The sequence below is a fragment of the Lontra canadensis genome, unplaced genomic scaffold (assembly GCF_010015895.1).
Source record: "Lontra canadensis isolate GAN:19392208 unplaced genomic scaffold, GSC_riverotter_1.0 scaffold12, whole genome shotgun sequence".
In the NCBI taxonomy this organism is placed as follows: Eukaryota; Metazoa; Chordata; class Mammalia; order Carnivora; family Mustelidae; genus Lontra; species Lontra canadensis.
The window spans coordinates 11,100,360-11,119,890 of record NW_022631006.1 but is presented as its reverse complement, the minus strand read 5'-3'; the positions used below and the strand labels follow the sequence as shown (position 1 = coordinate 11,119,890).

The window sequence follows — 19,531 nt, the reverse complement described above, 5'->3', positions numbered from 1 at the left end:
CCACTGAGGTGGGAGCTCAACATGGGGCTTGATCCCAGGACCCAGAGATCATGACCTGAGCCAAAGGCAAAGGCTTAACCATCTGAGCCACCCAGTGGGGACAACATGAGACCTTCCTCCTAAGGTCAGGAACAAGACAAGAATGTCGGTTCTCACCAGTTCTATTCAACATAGTACAGGAAAGTTCTAGCCACAGAAATTAGATAATATAAGGAAATAAAAGTCATCCAAATTTGTAAGGAAGAAGTAAAACCCTATTTGCAGATGACATGTAGAAAACCCTAAAGATTCCACTCAAAAAACTACTAGAACTGATAAGTGATTTCAGTAAAGCTGCAGGATATAAACATCAATGTACAGAAATTTGCTGCATTCTTATACACTAATAACGAGGCAGAATAAAGTGAAATTAAGAAAACAATTCCAGGGGTGCCTGGGTGGCTCAGTGGGTTAAAGCCTCTGCCTTTGGCTCAGGTCATGATCCCAGGGTCCTGGGATCGAGCCCCATATCGGGCTTTCTGCTTGGCAGGGAACCTGCTTCCTCCTCTCTCTGCCTGCCTCTCTGCTTACTTGTGATCTCTGTCAAATAAATAAATAAAATCTTTAAAAAAAAAAAAAGAAAGAAAGAAAACAATTCCATTTACAACTACACCAGAACTATAAAATACCTAGGAATAAACTTAACCAAAGGGGTGAAAAACCAGTACTCTGAAAACTAAAACACTGATGAAAGATGGATTGAAAGAATAAATATTATTAGAATGTCTATGCTACCTAGAACAATCTATACATTCAATGCAATCCTAATCAAAATACCAACTTTCTTTAACAGAACTAGAAGAAATAATCCTAAAATTTGTATGGAACCAGAAAAGACCATGAATAGCCAAAGGAATGTTGAATAAGAAAACCAAAGTTGGTGGCCTCACAATTCCAGACTTCAAGCTCCGTTACAGAGCTGTGATCATCAAGAGAGTATGCTACTGGCACAAAAACAGACACCTAGATCAATAGAACAGAATAGAGAACCCAGAAATGGATCCTCAACTCTATGGTCAACTAATCTTTGACAAAGCAGGAAAGAATATCTAATGGAAAAAAGACAGTCTCTTCAGCAAACGGTGTTGGGAAAATTTGACAGCCACAGGCAGAAGAATAAAACTGGACCATTTCCTTACACCCAAAAATAGACTCAAATGGACGAAAGACCTCAATGTGAGAGAGGAATCCACCAAAATCCTAGAGGAGAACACAGGCAGCAAGCTCTATGACTTTGGCCGCAATGGCTTCTTGCTGGACACGTCTCCAAAGGTATACAAAGGTTTAAAATGAACTACTAGTGGGGCGCCTGGCTGGCTCAGTGGGTTAAAGCCTCTACCTTCGACTCGGGTCATGATCCCAGCGTCCTGGGATCAAGCCCCATATGGGGCTCTCTGCTCAGCAAGGAACCTGCTTCCTCCTCCTCTCCTTCTCTGCCTGCCTCTCTGCCTACTTGTGATCTCTCTCAGTCAAATAAATAAAATCTTTAAAAAAAGTTTATGTAAAATGAACTACTAGGACTTCATCAAGATAAAAAGCTTTTGCATAGTGAAGGCAATAGTCAACAAAACCAAAAGACAACCAACACAATGGGAAAAGATACTTGCAAATGACATATCAGATGAAGGGCTAGTATCCAAAAATCTATGAAGAACTTATCAAACTCAACACCTGAAGAATAATCCAATCAAGAATTGGGCAGAAGACATGAACAGACATTTCTGCAAAGAAGACATACAGATGGCCAACAGACACATGAAAAAATGCTCAACATCATTCGGCATCATGGAAATACAAATCAAAAGCACAAGGAGATACCAGCTCACGCCAGTCAGAATGACTACAATTAACAAGTCAGGAAACAACAGATGTTGGCAAGGATGCGGAGAAAGGGGAACCCTCCTACAGTGTTGGTGGGAATGCAAGCTGGTGCAGCCACTCTGGAAGACAGTATGGAGGGTCCTCAAAAAGTTGAAAATAGAGCTACCCTACGACGCAGCAATTGCACTATCAGGGATTTACCCCAAAGATACCAATGTAGTTAAATGAAAGGGAACCTGCACCTCAATGTTTATAGTAGTAATGTCCACAATAGCTAACTGTGGGAAGAGCCCAGATGTCCACTGATAGATGAATGGATAAAGAAGATGCGGTATATATATATACAATGGAATACTACTCTGGCATCAAAAAATGAAATCTTGCCATTTACAATGACATGGATGGAACTAGAGGGTATCAGGCTAAGCAAAATGAGTCAATTAGAGAAAGACAATTATCACATGATCTCACTCACATGGTGAATTTAAGAAACAAAACAGAGGAATATAGGGGAAGAGAAAAAGAAAACAAGATGAAACCAGAGAGGGAGACAAACCGTAAAAAACTTTTAATCATAGGAAACAAAATGAAGGTTGCTGGAGGGCTAAGGGTAGAGGGGTTGGAGTAACTGGATGACAGACATTAAGGTGGTACGTGATGTAAAGAGCATAGGTATTATATAAGACTGATGAATCACTGATCTCTACCTCTGAAAGTAATAATACATTATATGTTGATTAATTGAATTTAAATAAAAAATTTTAAAATGACCAAATAGTATTTATCCCGGCAATGAAAATATAGTAAAAATAGAAAATCTATAAATGTAATTGACCATATTAACGGATTATAAAGATTTCAGGAAAACCAAAGCATCTCAATTGTTGTGGGAAAAAAGTTTAATAAAATTCAATGCCTTTACAAACATGCACAAAACTATTAGCAAAACCAGAGCAAAAGGAAAAATCCATACCCTGATAAAGTATAGCTACTAAAAACTACAGCATCATTCCTGATTGTTCGCTGTAAAATGAACAAATAAAGATTTCAACACATTTCTTTCAACCACCAATTAGTCAAACAAAAAAAAACGGTTGAGATAGCTTTGAATAACACAAATTTAACTTCCAGGACATAAGGAAGCTGGCTCCTAATCAACAGACAAACACAAGCCTCAACACATGTAAAAGAATTGGATTCATACAGATCATAATTTTTTAACACAATCAAACTAATGCATAAGAAATATGTAATACAAAAATAATACGGTTCAGGGGGTTCAGGGAGCAGAGCGGGCCAGGCATTACAGGTGAATTGATAGCTCATTTATAATGCTGGTAATGGATGCATTATTACCCTCTCTATTTTGTATTCAAGGGTTCTAGAATTTAAAATGTGATAGGTAGTGAAAGTATTATCCAGAGAAACTTTTGAGTTTTAAGGCTTATATATGAACAAAGAGAGTGAATGTTAATGAACTAAGTTCCCAATTAAAAACAGTAAGAAAGAGAATGAACCTAAGTGGAAATAGATAATAAAATCAGATTAATGAACCAGAAAACAAAGATATAATAAGGAGGATCAAAAATCAAAAGTTGGTCCTTTGAAAAGGCTTCAACAATATAGACATAACATTAATCAAAAAATACAAAACAATACCAAGTACATAAAATTAGAAATGAAAAAAGTACAGATATCTACAGATCCAGCAGAAATTTAAAATTTTTTTAATACCCAAAAAAAGTTATGCCAGAAAACTGAACACTCAGATGAAATGGACAAATACACAGGAAATTATAACTTACCAAACCGATGGAAGAAGAAAATACAAAGCCTGTATAGACCTACAAGGATTAAAGAAATTATACCAGGAGTTAACAATCACCCCTCAAAGGGGAATGCATGCCCAGGTGCGTTCACACAGATGAGTTCTATCAATTCGTAAAGAAACTTATCATAGCCTTATACACAAACTTCTATACGAAAGGAAGAAAAGCTCCTCTAACTCAGGAGGTCAGTTTAACTTTGGTACGTACACTAGACAAAGGGTATAAGGAAGAAAAGCAAAGATAAGGCTCATTCGAGAGATTATTGCAAAAATCTTAAAGTGTGGTAAACCAAATCAAGCAAAATACATCTCAGATAATAATGACCAAATAGTATTTATCCCAGCAGCTCAAGGGTAGCAAAAATAAAGGGTAGATAAGTTAGAACATCTATAAATATAATTCAACATATCAACAGAATTAAAAAGGGTTCAGGAGGGCCATTTCTCAGTTGTTGTAGAGACACAGATTTAATAAAATCACCACCTTTACAAACACGCACAAAAAGTGTTAGCAAAACCAAAATAGAAGAAAGTACCAATTACCTGACAAAGTACAGCTACTAAAACACGGCAAGCATTACTCTTGATTATTCCCTTTAAAAAAAATCAAGAAAAAAGGGATACTCACCCAAGACAGCAACGTAGAATCCTGGGCTCACCTCCTCCCAGGAACACACCAAAATCCAGCACCACTTGCATCCATGAGACCCACAAGGCTATAGCGAGCTATCGTGGCTCTTAAAGGGTTCAAACTCCCTTGTCCCAGGGTGCAACACAGAGGCAGCCAATTGCGGCTTTAGGTGAATGCGGCTCATTTGCTAATTTTAAAGCCCTGGCCTGAAAGGCAGGCATCTAATGCAGCACACATGGAGAGTCCTGCTGGCCACGTGAGCCATCTTCAAGAGCCCCTCCCCTTCCTCCGCCAAGCTCCAGCATGCTGATGTTTCCCGAAGTGGAGCTTTAACCTGTGTCTGGTGCCCTGGTTGTTGTGAATGCCAACCAAGGGATTCTATATAACTGCCTGGCTCTGGTGGGCACAGCGGCTTTTGTTCCTGGGTCCTACAGGATTGTAACCATCAGAGACAGTTCCTGGCCTGCTATCGCCCCCAGGGCACTGGACAGACAGATGGCAGAATGAGACATACGCCCAGTCTTTCTGTGAAAGAGGCCTATTTGCTTGTCCTGGGGCTTCATGAAGCCTGAGGAGAAGGATTTAGGTTTGGCACACAACTAGGGTCCAGCGGAGGTGCCGTCCAGGCCCTGGGCTGGTAGATGCCATCTTTGTGTTCTCCCTCTGCCTTGCTACAACTTACTGCTGTCTCTCAGAAAGGAGCTTCTACATTCATCTGGGGCCCTGATTTCCCCAACTGTTGCCCAAGGAACACGTCCAGATTGTCCGGCCTTTGGTGGCCAGCAAGCCTTTATGCATGTGGTCCCATGGAACTGTAGGTATGTACTGTCATACTTTAAAAGCTGCTGTCCGAGGGTCTGGCTTCCAGTATGCCTAAATCTAGCTGCTGACCAAGATCCTCCCCTTTGGGACATTTAACATTGTCAACCACTGGGAACCATCAAAAATCAAATAGGTTGCTTGGACAATCACAAAGAGTTGAAAGACAAAAGCTAGGGCATGGTCGAACAATAAGGTTCCTGCGCTGTACACAGCCATTTCTTCAAGGCTACAGGTGGTGGCCATTGCTTCTATTGTACAGAAACCAACACAGGAAGTTAAGCAAACTAAAAGAGAAATATGTCTTAAAAGAACAAGATAACCCCAGAAAAGACCTTAATGAGACAGAGGTAAGTAATTTACCTTATCAAGAGTTTAAAGTATCGGTCATAAACATGCTCACCGAACTCAGGAACTGAATGAATGAACACAGTGAGAACTTCAACAGACAGAAAATAGAAGAAAGTAGCAAACAGAAGTCATAGAGGTGAAGAACACCGTAACTGAACTGAAAAATACAGGAGGGATTCAACAGCGACTAGCTGAGGCAGAAAAAAGGGTCAGTTAACTTAAAGACACGGCAGTGGAATTCACCCAGTCAGCGCAACAACAACAAAAATAAATGAAATTTTTAAATAAAGAGAGCTAAGGGACTTACAGCATAACACTGAACAGACTAACATTTGCATGATAGAGGTTCCAGAAAGAAGAGGGAAATAAAGGGGGAGAAAACTTATTTGAAGAAATAATGACTGAAAAATTTTCTAACTTGGGGAAAGAAACAGACAATCCAGGTCCAGAGATTTCCAAAGAGACCCATACCAACACACATTATAATTAAAATGTCAAAAGTGGGGACACCTGGATGGCTCAGTTGGTCAAAAGTCCAACTCTTGATTTCAGCTCAGGTCATGATCTCAGTGTCCTGAGACAGAGCCCCACGTTGGGTCTGTACTATATTGGTGCTGGACATTGAGCCACTTAAGATTCTCTTACTCCTGGGCACCTGGGTGGCTCAGTGGGTTAAGCCTCTGCCTTCAGCTCAGGTCCTGATCTCAGGGTCCTAGGTTCTAGCTCCACATCGGGATCTCTGCTCAGCAAGGAGCCTGCTTCCCCCTCTCTCTGCCTGCCTCTCTGTCTACTTGTGATCTCTCTGTCAAATAAATAAATAAGTAAATTAAAAAAAAATCCTCTTACTCCCTCTCCCACTGTTCCTTCCCACCTCAAAAAAAATTAAATTATGAAATTAACGGTCAAAAGTGAAAGATAAGGAGAGAATCTTAAAAACTGCATGAGAAAACAGCTTGTTGTGTACAAGGGACCCCAATAAGATTATCAGCTGATTTTCCATCATCATCTGGCAGTTGATTGTAAATTCTAAATCTATTTCTCTTTTGAAACCAATTTTTGGCCCCTCAGTTAATAATAATTTAAACACTAAAAAGATCACAAATTTATAGGAGACTTGGAGTGACTCTTTTTACAAATGTCTATCTTCTCATAATGTAGATAATTACATACTTTTTTTTTTTTTTTAACAAATTCAGCTTTCTGTCTCTTGGATTTTCTTAAAGAAGAAACATGTAATGAGAAATGTAAACAGTGAAATACAAGGGAGGCGGGTCCTGTGTCATTTTGGAATCCACAGTAGAGTCTGTATTTGATATGACAGAGAAGAGGACATCACTTTAGATCTCCAGGAGGGAAGTGAGAGAAGGAAAAGCTCATATGAGGTCAGGATAAATGAGAAAGAGGGGGAATGTCAAGGCTTGAAATTAAAAAAAAAAAAAAAAAAAAGGATTATTTTTTAAAGGTTGAAGTTACGGTTCTGAGATGTGAAAGAGGTTAAAGAGTGGGAGTAACATTTTATAATGTGTTAATTCAACAAGCTGAATAGGCAAACGAGACTTGGGTGCATCAGAGGACCCTGGGGAAGTATACTGGGTTCTGGTGGGATTCCTCCCATCTGCTGTGCACCCCACTGGACCTCCAGGTTCTAAAGACTGTTTACACTGAAATCCCGAACAGAAACCGGAGAATGGCTTGGTGCTTGGAGCTGTTTGACGTTGTGGGAAGTTCTTGGTGATTTGGTCTGAATTATACTCCATGCTTTCTTTCCTTCAGGGACTCTTCAATAGTGATGGTTGACTTAGAGCCAAAGGGGACTCCCCCAACCCAGCCAGAGTTTCCTTAGGACTGGAAGCACACAGGCAGTGACTCTGGGACTATTCTGTGTGGAGTGTCAGGGAACTTTGGCCATAGAATGGCTCGCGAATATTCAACATAAAGCTATCCATACTAACTTCTGCTGCCCCCACAGGCCAACTTGGAAATGCCCCAGATCTGACATAGCCAGTAAGTGGAGGGAAAGTAGTGAAGCTGTGGACAGAACATTTTATTCTTTCGTTATTCTACTGTTTGAAGTCAACACAGAAAGTTCCAGTCTATATATTTTGCTTTAAAAAAAAGAGAATATAGGAGAAACGAGGGAAAGGTGAGAGTAGATGTTCAAGTAGATAATGCTTCAGTTTTCTTTAAATTTATGCTGTTTTAAATAGTATTTTACTTACCACCACTGCACAGAGGTTATATTTAGGGTGTTTCCGAAAAACTGGACAAATGTAAGGGGTAAGGTCCAAGTTAGTGAGTGGGTAATGAATATCCGTTCTCAGTTTCCTTTTCATTGTACCCAGAATGTCAAATCTGGAGAGAGAATAAATGTGCAAAATATAAAGTAAGTTTGTAAACCATTTGTGAATGAAGTCTACATACCTTGGTAAATTCCAACTACAGTTAGAAGTAATTTCTTGGAAAGCTAATTTGGCACAGACCTGTACATACATTTCTTTCTTATCTATGTGTATTTATAATGTGCAACTCCACAGTGTCACCGGAAATGAAACTGTTTGTGCCAGGGCTGTGAGTCCGGGGGTGAGACGGTGCAGAGTCCAGCACAAAAGAAGACAGGGACAAAGCCAGGCTTGGCATCAGAGAGTAGGAATCACATTGACTGACTCCGTTTTTATCACATTGTTATCTCAGCAGTGTCCTGTTTCCCAGCTCTGAGGTTTCAATATATCTTTAATAAGATAAAATTTTCTGAAAATCTTGTCACATTCTCTATTTGCTATGTAGATCAATAGCTCCCAAATATGAACTCACAGTAGACTCCCTAGAGCTTTTTAAAAAATAAATTTCAGTGGCACCTGGGTGGCTCAGTCAGCTAAGCATCCAACTCTGGGTTGGCACAGCTCATGATCTCAGGGTTGGGGGGTGGAGCCCCACGTTGCACCCTCAGCGGCCCCACGTTGCACCCTGAGCTGGGCATGGAACCTGCCTACGATGCTCGCTCGCTCTCTCGCTCCTTTTCCCTCTGCCCCTCCCTCCCTCTAAATAAGTAAATAAGTAGGGAAGTAAGTAAATAAGTAAGTAAATAAATAAAGTTTCTTTTGGAAAAATGACTGAATGGCTGATTTAGGTCTAGTGCAGGGAAATTACTGTGTGAACCTGAGACAATCTCGTTCCAGAAAGCAAGAAAACTTGTTTGCAAAAACTAAGGGAATACCATCTGACCCAGCAATCCCATGCCTATGCATCACAGCAAAAGAAATGAAGACTTACACCCACATAAAAACCTATATGCTAATGTTTACAGCAGCAGTGTTCCTACCATCCACAAGTTGGAATCAACCCAAATGCTCATCAACTGATGAACGAATAAACAATTATGATATAAGGGGTGCCTGGCTGGCTCAGTTGGTACAGCATGTGACTCCTGATGTCAGGGTCACGAGTTCAAGCCCCACACTGGGCGTGAAGACTACTGAATTAAAAAAAAAAAAAGTGTGGTAAATTCACAAAAGGGAATTCTACACAGCAATAAAAAGGAAAGAACCACTAACTTTTGCCACTAATGAATTAATCTCAGAAACACTATGGTAAGTGAAAGAAGTTTAAGTCAAAAAAAAAAAAGAGAGAGAGAGAGAGAGAGCGAGAAGTAAACCACACAAACATATGGTATAACATAGGGCATTCTGGAAAAGGTAAAACTATAGAGATGGAAATCAGATCAGACTTTTCCAGGGGCTGAGGGTGGGAGAAGGGGTGGATTATGAAAAAAACATGAGAAACTTTTTGGGGTGATGGACATAGTCTGTATGTTCGCTCTGATGGTTACAGGACTGCATGGATTTGTTACAGTTCACAGAACTGTATGTCTAAGAAGGATACATTTTATACTTGCAATTATACTTTAATAAACATATACTAATTGATGGGCTCAGAGGAACAGACTTGAAGGAGTTCCCACAGGCCAGTTTTGAACAATTTAAACATTAAGAATGATGATAGTAATGGATATTAAGCACATTAAGTTTAAAAATATCCCAGAGTCCAGAGTCACACTGATTACAGAGGGGAAACTATACCTTTCTGAATGATGGGATCTTAGAGTCACTACCTTAACTCAGGGTCAAACTTAACATCACCAATAGTGAGACAAACTTTTACAATGTGCCTCCTGATATAATGTGGTGACAAATACAGAACATCCCCTCAGATGGATTCTTGCTACAAAAATGAAAAAGGTTTGGAAGTAGGGGTAATTTTTGCACAACATTGTGAATGTAATGAATGCCAATGAATTATACACTTAAAATGGCTGAGGGTTTGAAAATGGCAGGAAGGGGTCACAACACAAAGAACTTGGGCAGCCTCTGGCTGGAAAGGGAAGGCATCAGATTCTTCTCTAGAACCTCTAGAAAGGAATGCAGCCCTACAGACACTTTGAGTTTAGCCTTGTGAGACCCACGTTAGACTTCTAACTACCAAAAAAGAACTTACACAATTCATCCAAAAAACAAATAATCCCAGGGCCCTGGCTGGCTCAGTCAGTAGAGCGTGGGACTCTTGGTCTCAGGGTACAGTTTACTTAAAAAGAAACAAAACAAAACAAAACCCAATTAGAAAAGGGCAGAGGACCTGAATAAACATTTGTCCAAAGCAGACATCCAGACAGCCAACAGACATGTGACAAGATGCTCAGCATCACTCACCAAGGAAATGCAAATCAGAACCACAGTGAGCTATCATCTCACACCTGTCAGAATGGTTAAAATTTAAAAAGATAAGAAATAACAAGTGTTGGTGAAGATGTGGAGAAAAACCCTCGTGCACCATTGGTGGGAATGCAAACTAGAGCAGTCCCTGGGGAAAACTGTATGGCGTTTCCTCAAAAAATTAAAAATAGAATTACCATATGAACCAGTAATTCCACTACTGGGTATTTACTCAAAGAAAACAAAAACTCTAGGGACGCCTGGGTGGCTCAGTGGGTTAAGCCGCTGCCTTCGGCTCAGGTCATGATCCCGGGGGTCATGGGATGGAGTCCCGCATCAGGCTCCTTGCTCGGCAGGGAACCGGCTTCTCTCACTGCCTCTGCCTGCCTCTCTGCCTGCTTGTGTGTACTCACTTGCTCGCTCTCTCTCTCTCTCTGGCAAATAAAAAAAAAAAATCTTAAAAAAAAAGAAAAAAGAAAAAAACACTAATTCGAAAAGATTTATGTACCCCTATATTTATTGCAGCATTATTTACAGTAGCCAAGATGAGTGTTGCTTGAGCCAAGTGTTGCTTGAGCCAAGCAACATGAGTGTCTATAAATAGATGAGCGACTAAAGACAATGTGGTGTATATATACAGTGGAATATTACCCAACCATAAAAAAGAATGAAATTTTGTCATTTGCAACATGATGGATCTAAAGGGTGTAAATCTAAGTAAAATCAGTCAGAGAAAGACAAATACCATATAATTTCCACCCCATGTGGAATTTAAGATACAAAACAAATGAACAAAGGACGAACACATACACACACAAAAACAGATTCAAATACAAAACTAATGGTTACCAGAAGAGGGGAGGGGAGGGGATGGGTGAAACAGGCGAGGGGGGATTAGGAGCACACTTATCGTGATGGGCACTGAGTATAGAATTGCTGAATCACTATTTTACACCCGAAACTAATATAACACTGTTCGAGTTCAATAAAAAAAGTTAAAATGGCAGATTTTATGTTACATATATTTTATCGCAGATTTTTAAAAATTAGTGTAATAAACTGAATGCCACTGAATTATACACTTTACTTATTTTTATTTATTTATTTGAGAGAGAGAGAGCATGAACAAGCTGTAGGGACAGAGGGAGAGAGAATCTCAAGCACTCAGAGCCTAACACAGGGCTCAATCTCATGATCCTGAGATCACAGCCAGAGCCGAAACTAACAGTCGGACACTTAACCGACTGGATCACCCAGGCACCCCTGAATTATACACTTTAAATGGGTGAACTGCATGATATGTGATATTTTGATAAAGGTTTAAAAAAATTTTTCACAAAATGCCAAAATCCATACCTTTTTAAGTGAAAGATAATTATTTTTGGTGCTTTGGAGATACTGGCTTTTACAGCTGTTTCTTGCTTGGTTTCACAGAAGGAACAGTGAATTTGGTTATTCCAGGCCAGTGTGTCTTGCTGAAAAAAACTCTGGAGACAGTCCTGTGGAGGAAAAACGCGTTTGGTGACTACACTGGATCAAGGGCAGCCTGGGCTCTCTGTTTACAACTTTGCAACAGCTGCGGAAAAGTGATCCTCAGCGCTTTCCTCAAAGTCAACATACCCAGGAGGTCCCAGCATCACTAGCGGCAGCCTGCACAGCTGTAAAGTCTACTTGATGAAGGAGGGGCTTCTTTCTCCCTCAGTTACTGAAATGGATCCAAGTGCCCATCTCACTTCCAGTCTCTGGGTCAGCATTTTAATCTTTCTGGTTTATTTCAGAACAATATTGACAGTGCAGTTTCCACTAACCAAGTCAGGCAACTGTTTTATGCGTCTCATCACAGAAGGGATCCAGAGACTGAAAAATGACCATATGCAGTGTTTTGGGGGCTGACAGCGGAACGGACAGAATTTGATCCTGTGCACACGGGAGCCACCCTGAATGCAGCCAGACCCCCAGCTCTGCCAGCCACTAACCTAACAAGGACGATGAGCACAGATCATGTGTTCAGTATACATGTTAGTCTCTTGGGAATTTGTTTCCAGTCATCTTTAACAATTTATTCTGAGAACAAAGCCCACTTCTAAATAAGTAGTAGGATTCTATTCTCCAATTCTGGTATGTGAAAACTTTTCGCAGTAGATGTGCTTTCATAATTTAGGTAGAAAAATCAAATGGGTATTATTCTGCAAGGAAACTTATTGCTCTCTGCCTTCTACAACCACCCCGATTTACAGATTAATCTTAGGTATGACGGTGAATAAAATTAAAGAGGTAAATTCCCTATATGCCCCAAGCCATCTCAGAAGACTGAATAAAGCCCACCTGTCATTTCACTTTTACAGTGAGGCTGTTTTAATGAGTACATTTAGAAATACCACCGAATTCTGGGAATGCAAGCTGGTGCAGCCACTCTGGAAAACAGTATGGTGGTTCCTCAAAAAGTTGAAAACAGGGGCACCTGGGTGGCTCAGTGGGTTAAAGCCTCTGCCTTTGGCTCAGGTCATGATCCCAGGGTCCTGGGATCGAGCCCCACGTCGGGCTCTCTGCTCCACAGGGAGCCTGCTTCCTCCCCTCTCTGTCTCTCTGCCTACTTGTGATCTCTCGCTCTCTCTGTCAAATAAATAAAATCTTAAAAAAAAAAAAAAGTTGAAAATAGAGCTACCCTATGACCCAGCAATCGCACTGCTGGGTATTACCCCAAAGATACAAATGTAGTGATCCGAAGGGTCATGTGCACACACATGTTGATAGCAGCAATGTCCACAATAGCCAGACACACACATACACACATATAAATATACATACACAATGGAATATCATTCAGCCATCAAAATATGAAAGCATGCTATTTGCAACAATGTGGATGGAACTAGAGGGTGTTATGCTAAGTGAAGTAAGTCAATTAGAGAAAGACAATTATCATATGATCTCACTGATAGGAGGAATTTGAGAAACAAGACAGAGGATCATGGGGGAAGGGAGGGAAAAATGAAACAAGATGAAACCAGAGAGGGAGACAAACCATAAGAGACTCTTAATCTCAGGAAACAAACTGAGGGTTGCTGGAGGCGAAGGGGCTGGGGAGGGATGGGATGGCTGGGTGACGGACATTGGGGAGGGTATGTGTTGTGGTGAGCACTGTGTATTGTGTAAGACTGATGAATCACAGACCTGTACCCCCAGGGTACAGGGCAAATAATACATTATATGTTAATTTTTAAAAACTTGGAAAAAAAAGGATTACAACCAAATTCACAGTCACTTTCGGCTGTAAATGTTGTCCTCATGGGCTTCCAATTTGCTTTAAGTGACAAAGCAGCACCCTCATAATACACAGTGTAGGGAACAGCCCTGAGAGGGAGCATCCAGGAGCAAGAATCACTCCCTACCTGAAGAGAGCACTCATATTCAGATGGAATGGGGAGGGAGAGGATGGTGAAGACTTCATTCTTGTAGGTACAGCTCTCACACTTCAAACACATGAAGCTGTAGTTGAGCTGCCCTTCAAACAGCTGTGTGATGATGGAGGACTCATTGGCAATCACCTTCCTGCAGCACCTTGGAATAGACCCTTTCTTGTATGATCTTCTCCGATGGTACTGAATCAAGGAACAAATTAGCCCCAAATCAACTCTTGGTTATCAAAAAAAGCTTTTGATGGAATGACTTGATATTTGTTTCTATCAGAATGATACATCGCTACCAGAAACCAGTTAGTTTTGGATTTAGACGATACATAGAGTCAGATCCTCTTAAGGATACATGTTAGGTGGGGCGCCTGGGTGACTCAGTAGGGTAAGCCTCCGACTCCTGCTTTCAGCTCAGGTCATGGTCTCAGGGTTGTGAGATCCAGCCCTGTGTGGAGCCCCAGCAGGGTTCCACAGTGGGCTCTGCATGGGGAAAAAAATCCACATTCAGCAGGGAGTCTGAAGCAGTCTGCTTCAGATTCTCTCTCTGCCCCTCCCCCATCATGCTGTCTCTCTAAATAAATAAATCTTTCTTAAAAAGGTATATATTAGGGGGCACCTGGCTGGCTCAGTCATTAAGCATCTACCTTCAGCTCAGGTCATGGTCCCAGGGTTCTGGGATTGAGCCCCGCATCAGGCTCCATGCTTGGCAGGAAACTTGCTTCTCCCTCTCCCATTCCCCCTGCTTGTGTTCCCTCTCTTCTGTGCCTGTCAAATAAATACATAAAACCTTTTAAAAAGGTATATATTAGGTTTGATTTCTGATAATTCAATTATTTTCCTCCTTCATTGAAGCTGAGGATGATGACACGCTAACCTGTGAAAACACATGTCTGAGCCCCAGAAGCCTCCATGGAGCCTGTGATAATGTGGCACAGGCTCCTAGAGGCAGTTCTTCCTGGGAAGAGGCTGAGTAGGGTTCTGAGCTAGCTTTCGCTCATGCAGACTGGTGGAGGAGTGAAATGGAGGAAACTGTCCTCCTTCCAGCCCCTTCAGATTTGCCCTCTTTTACTTTTATTGTTAGAAAACACTTTTTTAAAAGAGCAAATCTTAAATTCTTAAGGCAGCCCAAGTTAGCCTTGCGGACTGATTTGAACTTTACTCACGTTGAAGGGTACCATTTCCGGGAGCGTAGCCTGACTTCTCAGTGTCTGAACGGCCTCACTAGACGGACCACTTGGAAGACATGTTAGCCCACAGCCAGCTCTGCTTTGAGCCATGCAGACTATCCCCCCTTCGCCTTGCTGCTTTTGTCAGGCTCTACTGCCAAGGTCTTCCACCTGATGAGCCTCTGATGCGCTTAATTCCAGCTCTGGTCTTGGGAGTGAGAATGCTATTTATTTCAGATTGGCTGCAAATGAGGACCTATGTGTTTTTGCTGACCACCACCCTACCCCTTTGGCTAAAAAAAAAAAAAAAAAAAGTGCTACCATGAATATCTTAGTAGCAGTAAAAATGAAAAATGGAACTGAGGATTGCAGATGAGAATGATTAATGGTTATCATTTGCGATCTTTTGCCAAAGCATTTCCTGGATGGGAAGTATGAGGTAAGCTAACATCAGCACAAGGACACCGCATAAAACCAAGGACCTATCTTTGGAAGGTATGTGAACTCATATCAAGGCTAAAGGCAATGAGTCTTACAAAGAAGAGTAAAACCCTTCGTAACTGGCCAGCTCATGTTTTATTAAATGGTGGTACATCCTGATCGGTGAAGATCTCCAGTTTGGAATGTTTGGCATGAAGATGAAACTTTGCAGTTTGGGTGTGTCCTTTGATACCCAGCTTCATATTTTCTTGGGTTTGTAGTTACTAAGAACATGTATTGTAAAGCTCTGTATGTTATATTGTAGTATGTTGTATATTGTAAAGCTCTGTATATCTCACAAGGAATATATTTTTTTAAAAAATTGAGATTTTCACTTCAAAAAAAACTAGTGTGTGCAAATGTTACTTGCAAAGAGAACAGATTGGTGGTTCCCACACCTGTTGATCACTGGAAACACCACGTGAGCTTTCCCAAGGGACAGCCCAAGACGTTCTAATTCAGTAACACCGAGTGAGGGGCTTAGGATGTGTGTCGTAAAACTCTTCCCAGGTGATTCTGATGATTATTTGGTAAACACAGACCAATTCAAATACTAACTTGAATGTGAGCCGCAGTACTCCAGGACCTGTGCTTGGCAGAGAGGGGGCAATGTTGACAGGACAGATTAAAGAACGAAAAAATGAAAGTTGCTGACAGAGCTGAAGGGTCCCTCTTATTTCAAAGGCCATTAATTCTACATACCTTTTTCAGGGCTTCATGAAGTTCATTCAGGACATAAATCAAGAATTCCTGAGCATCTTGCTGTGTCTTCTTCATAAATGCTGGGTAGAGGTTGCCAAGAGCTGACCGAAATATTTCTGGTGAGACACATTCTGAGTCTCCAAGCCACATGTCTGTCATCACGTAGGCAAAAGCGGTGGCAACCTCACTGCACTCCCTTGGGAGAGGGACAGAGAATGTTTCCAGCTGATTCAATGACAGGAAGGCACCTAAAAACTCAAGCATGCGGCATCAGACCAAAAAAAAATTCCTTTCTTAGCTGAATTTCCCTCGTCATTACTCACCCCAGCAATGGTCTCCAGGGGCCTCTGGGGCTCTTGGTTAGCCCTGAGTAGGGACTTCGGAGGGCTCCCTCTCTAACCTCACCTTGGGGGAGCAGGGAGTGGGGGCTGGGTGGCAGGGAACGCAAATGGTCTTACTTTTGAAGAGCAGTAATGTACTTTCCCGAGAGAAAGTATTCCACCAGCGGCGAAATGCTGCCAAGACACTGTAAGATGGCGTTCATGTAGCACGTGTTGCCCAAGTTCCGCAGGCCGGTCACTCCCTGGAAATGGGGCTGGTTCTCCTCCGCCTCGTTCACAGGGCAGTTGTCATAATGATCTGTGCACTCTGCACTGTGTGGGTGCCATGTGGGAGGAAAGGAAAGCATCTTGAAGGACCAAAATACGTACCCATGATCGTAAGGCCCTCTCAAGCCCATGCCACCTATAGTTCTCAGCGAGACTTCTGTTGAAGACATTCCTGACCAGGGACAGAAGTATTCGAACCCAAATCTAAAATCCCATCACTTATTCTGGAACTCTGAACAGTGCCGGTGGCTGAAGAAGCAGAAGTAAAAATCTCTTCCTGAAACCACAGCCAGAGGACAGAAAATAGTGGCCTTTCAGAGACCTAGAATTGCTTGGCTAAAAATGCAGAATTTCCCTCTAACTACTAAAGTATTGGGGCATCTGGGTGGCTCGGTCATCTTCATTTCAATTCAGGTCATTGTCTCAGGGTTGTGAGATTGAGCCCCCTGTGGGGCTCTGCACTCAGCAGGGACCCTGCTTCTCCCTCCCCCTCTGTCCCTCCCCCTGCTCACCCACACACTCTCTGCCTCACTCTAAAATAAATAAATAAATCTTAAATAAATCAATACCAAAGTATTTCTTTTTTTTTTTTCTGGGCAAGTAATTTAATTATTATTAGTAGTAACAATAATAGCAATAGATAGTAGTTAATAATAACAAGAGCTATTATGGGTGGATTTTGCATTTTCCCATTTAATTCTTTCCACAATTTTATGGGGTGTGTATATTTGTTTTTAAATCCTGTTTTACAGAGCAGATACCACATTTAAATGGTTTAGTCATTTGCCTAAACACATATATATTATGTGTGGTGGTATCTGGAGAAAAGGAATATCCACCTACCTACCTATCAAGTTACTTGGATTTATGTATTGTACATTAACTGTGTGTGTGTTTATGTGTGTGTGTGTGTACACATACACATATATGGTATATATACATATTGAGAGCATATGCACATTCTAAGAGCATATATACATCTATTAGGAAGGTGCAGATTACGTAGTTAATAAACAGGAACCTAAACCCATTTTTGACCAAGTGACTGATGTAGGATGTCCTCAACAGGAAGCTATGGAGTTAGAGAGTTCTTTGCAGGGGCCAGCCCTGTGCAGAGGAGAGAACGCCAGAGGCTCCCGGGGGTGGGGGGCCTCCTCTGTCCACACACAGCTTCCTTTTGTCCTTTAGCTATTGCTCAAGGCAGCCTGGTATCCTTTATGACTTTTCTTCCCATGTGCAAGATCTAAGACTGGGTCTCCATGAGACTGTTAGCTCACCTCAGCACCTCTATTTACAATTCTGTCAGTTTGAAACGTGTCCGCTATTACCAGATGGTCATTTTCATGTTTGTTTTCTGACGTCTTCAGAGGTCCTGCACGGTCCCTTGTTAGGGGTGTCTATTGCCTAGATATCAAAGAGCATCTTCTCTTCCTCTTGGGGGACCTCCACGGGGTCAAACCTGAGGGAACCCTTCCAAATGCAGCATGTACCCCCTGACTCCTTTGACATGGCATTCCGCGCCCCCCGCCCCGCCCCTGAGTTCTTGAGAAAGCTATAGTAGAGAGTGGCTCACAGGACGTAGTAGATGCCGAAGTCATCTGGAGGGAGGGGCCGCCGTGAAGTCATTGTAGTGAGACCACGGTGGACTTTCACTTCTACTCAGGTGCTGCATTGAATCCTTTTAACTTCATTTCTTCAAGCCTGTTACTTTGGCTCTTTTTGTTTGTAATCAACAATGTATGTGTTTCTCTCCCCCTGGAGGAGCTGCAGACTGATTTCTCTCTGTACTCTGGTACCTTCCAACTTGGATTTCCCACGCATCATAATAATTTCCATTCACCCTCAAAATTCTAACATGTTGCCATGAGAGACCATTACTCAGATGCTTAAAAACTTTAAAAGTATTAGATATAGGGGCACCTGGGTAGCTCAGTTAGTTAGCGTCCAGCTCTTGGTTTAGGACCTGGAGGGGCACCTGAGTGGCTCAGCTGACTGACCATCTGGTTGAGGTCATGATCTCAGGGTTGTGAGATCGAGTTCTGCATCAGGCTCTGTGCTAGTGTGGAGGCTGCTTGCGGTTCTCTCTCTCCCTCTCGCCTCCTGCTCTCTCTCTCTCAAAAATAAATAAACAAATAAACAAACAAACAAATAAATAAAATTTAAAAACTGGAGAAACAGGACAATTACATATAGTACCCAATGCTGAGTAGGATCCTGGATCAGGAAAAAAATTGCTATAAAAGGACATTATTGGGACAATTGACAAAATCTAAATAGGATTATATAGGAATAGTTTTGTACCAATGTTGAATCCTGTGAAAAATGTTTAAGAGATTTATTTATTTATTTGACAGAGAAAAAGAGAGAGAGAGAGAGAGAGAAACACTAGTGGAGGGGGCAAAGGGAGAGAGAGAAGCAGACTCTCCCCTGAGCAGGGAGCGCGATGAGGGGTTCGATCCCAGGTCCCTGAGATTACAAACCGAGCCGAAGGCAGACGCTTAACCGACTGAGCCACCCAGGCACCCCGAATCTTCTGAAATTTATAAGATGGTATCCTGTTTATGAAAGAGAATGTCCTTGTTCTTAGGAAATACACACTGAAGGATTTAGGGCTAAAAGGACCTGATATATGCAAACTGCTCTGAAATGGTTCAGGGACACACACAGAGACATAGATTTACATGAAGAAAGGAAAGAAGGGGATAAAGTGATAAAACAAAGATGAAGCAAATACAGCCTGATGTCGGCAATGGGTGAATCTGGTGAAGGTATAGGAGTTCTTTGTGTAATTCTTGCAGTTCTTCTCTACATCTGAAATTATCTCAAACTACAGAGTTCAAAGAAACAAGAATGTAGTAAATATCATTTTTGTATGGATTTATCTCCAAGATATGTTACTGGTCAGTCAGAAAAGCAAGGTTCTGAAAGAGTCTGTCTATAGCAGTCACCCCATTTATCTCCAAATGC

The 19,531-nt window shown here is 41.6% G+C and overlaps 1 protein-coding gene across 2 annotated transcripts in view; it reads right to left on the bottom strand.

The window, feature by feature from the left end:
- USP50 (ubiquitin specific peptidase 50) overlaps positions 1-18,384 on the bottom strand; it is a 41,518-nt gene extending 23,134 nt beyond the window's left edge. Inside the window, exons 1-6 of one of the 2 annotated variants that reach the window (XM_032856506.1) lie at positions 18,138-18,384; positions 16,415-16,609; positions 15,957-16,152; positions 13,588-13,797; positions 11,552-11,694; positions 7,709-7,841 (exon numbers count right to left, since the gene is read on the bottom strand). In XM_032856506.1, the coding sequence (XP_032712397.1) occupies positions 7,709-7,841; positions 11,552-11,694; positions 13,588-13,797; positions 15,957-16,152; positions 16,415-16,609; positions 18,138-18,190 (930 nt within the window). In that variant the 5' untranslated portion in view covers positions 18,191-18,384. The remainder of the gene's footprint in view (positions 1-7,708; positions 7,842-11,551; positions 11,695-13,587; positions 13,798-15,956; positions 16,153-16,414; positions 16,610-18,137) is intronic. The other variant, XM_032856508.1, reaches the window with a different exon arrangement.
- Between the last annotated feature and the right edge of the window lie 1,147 nt (positions 18,385-19,531).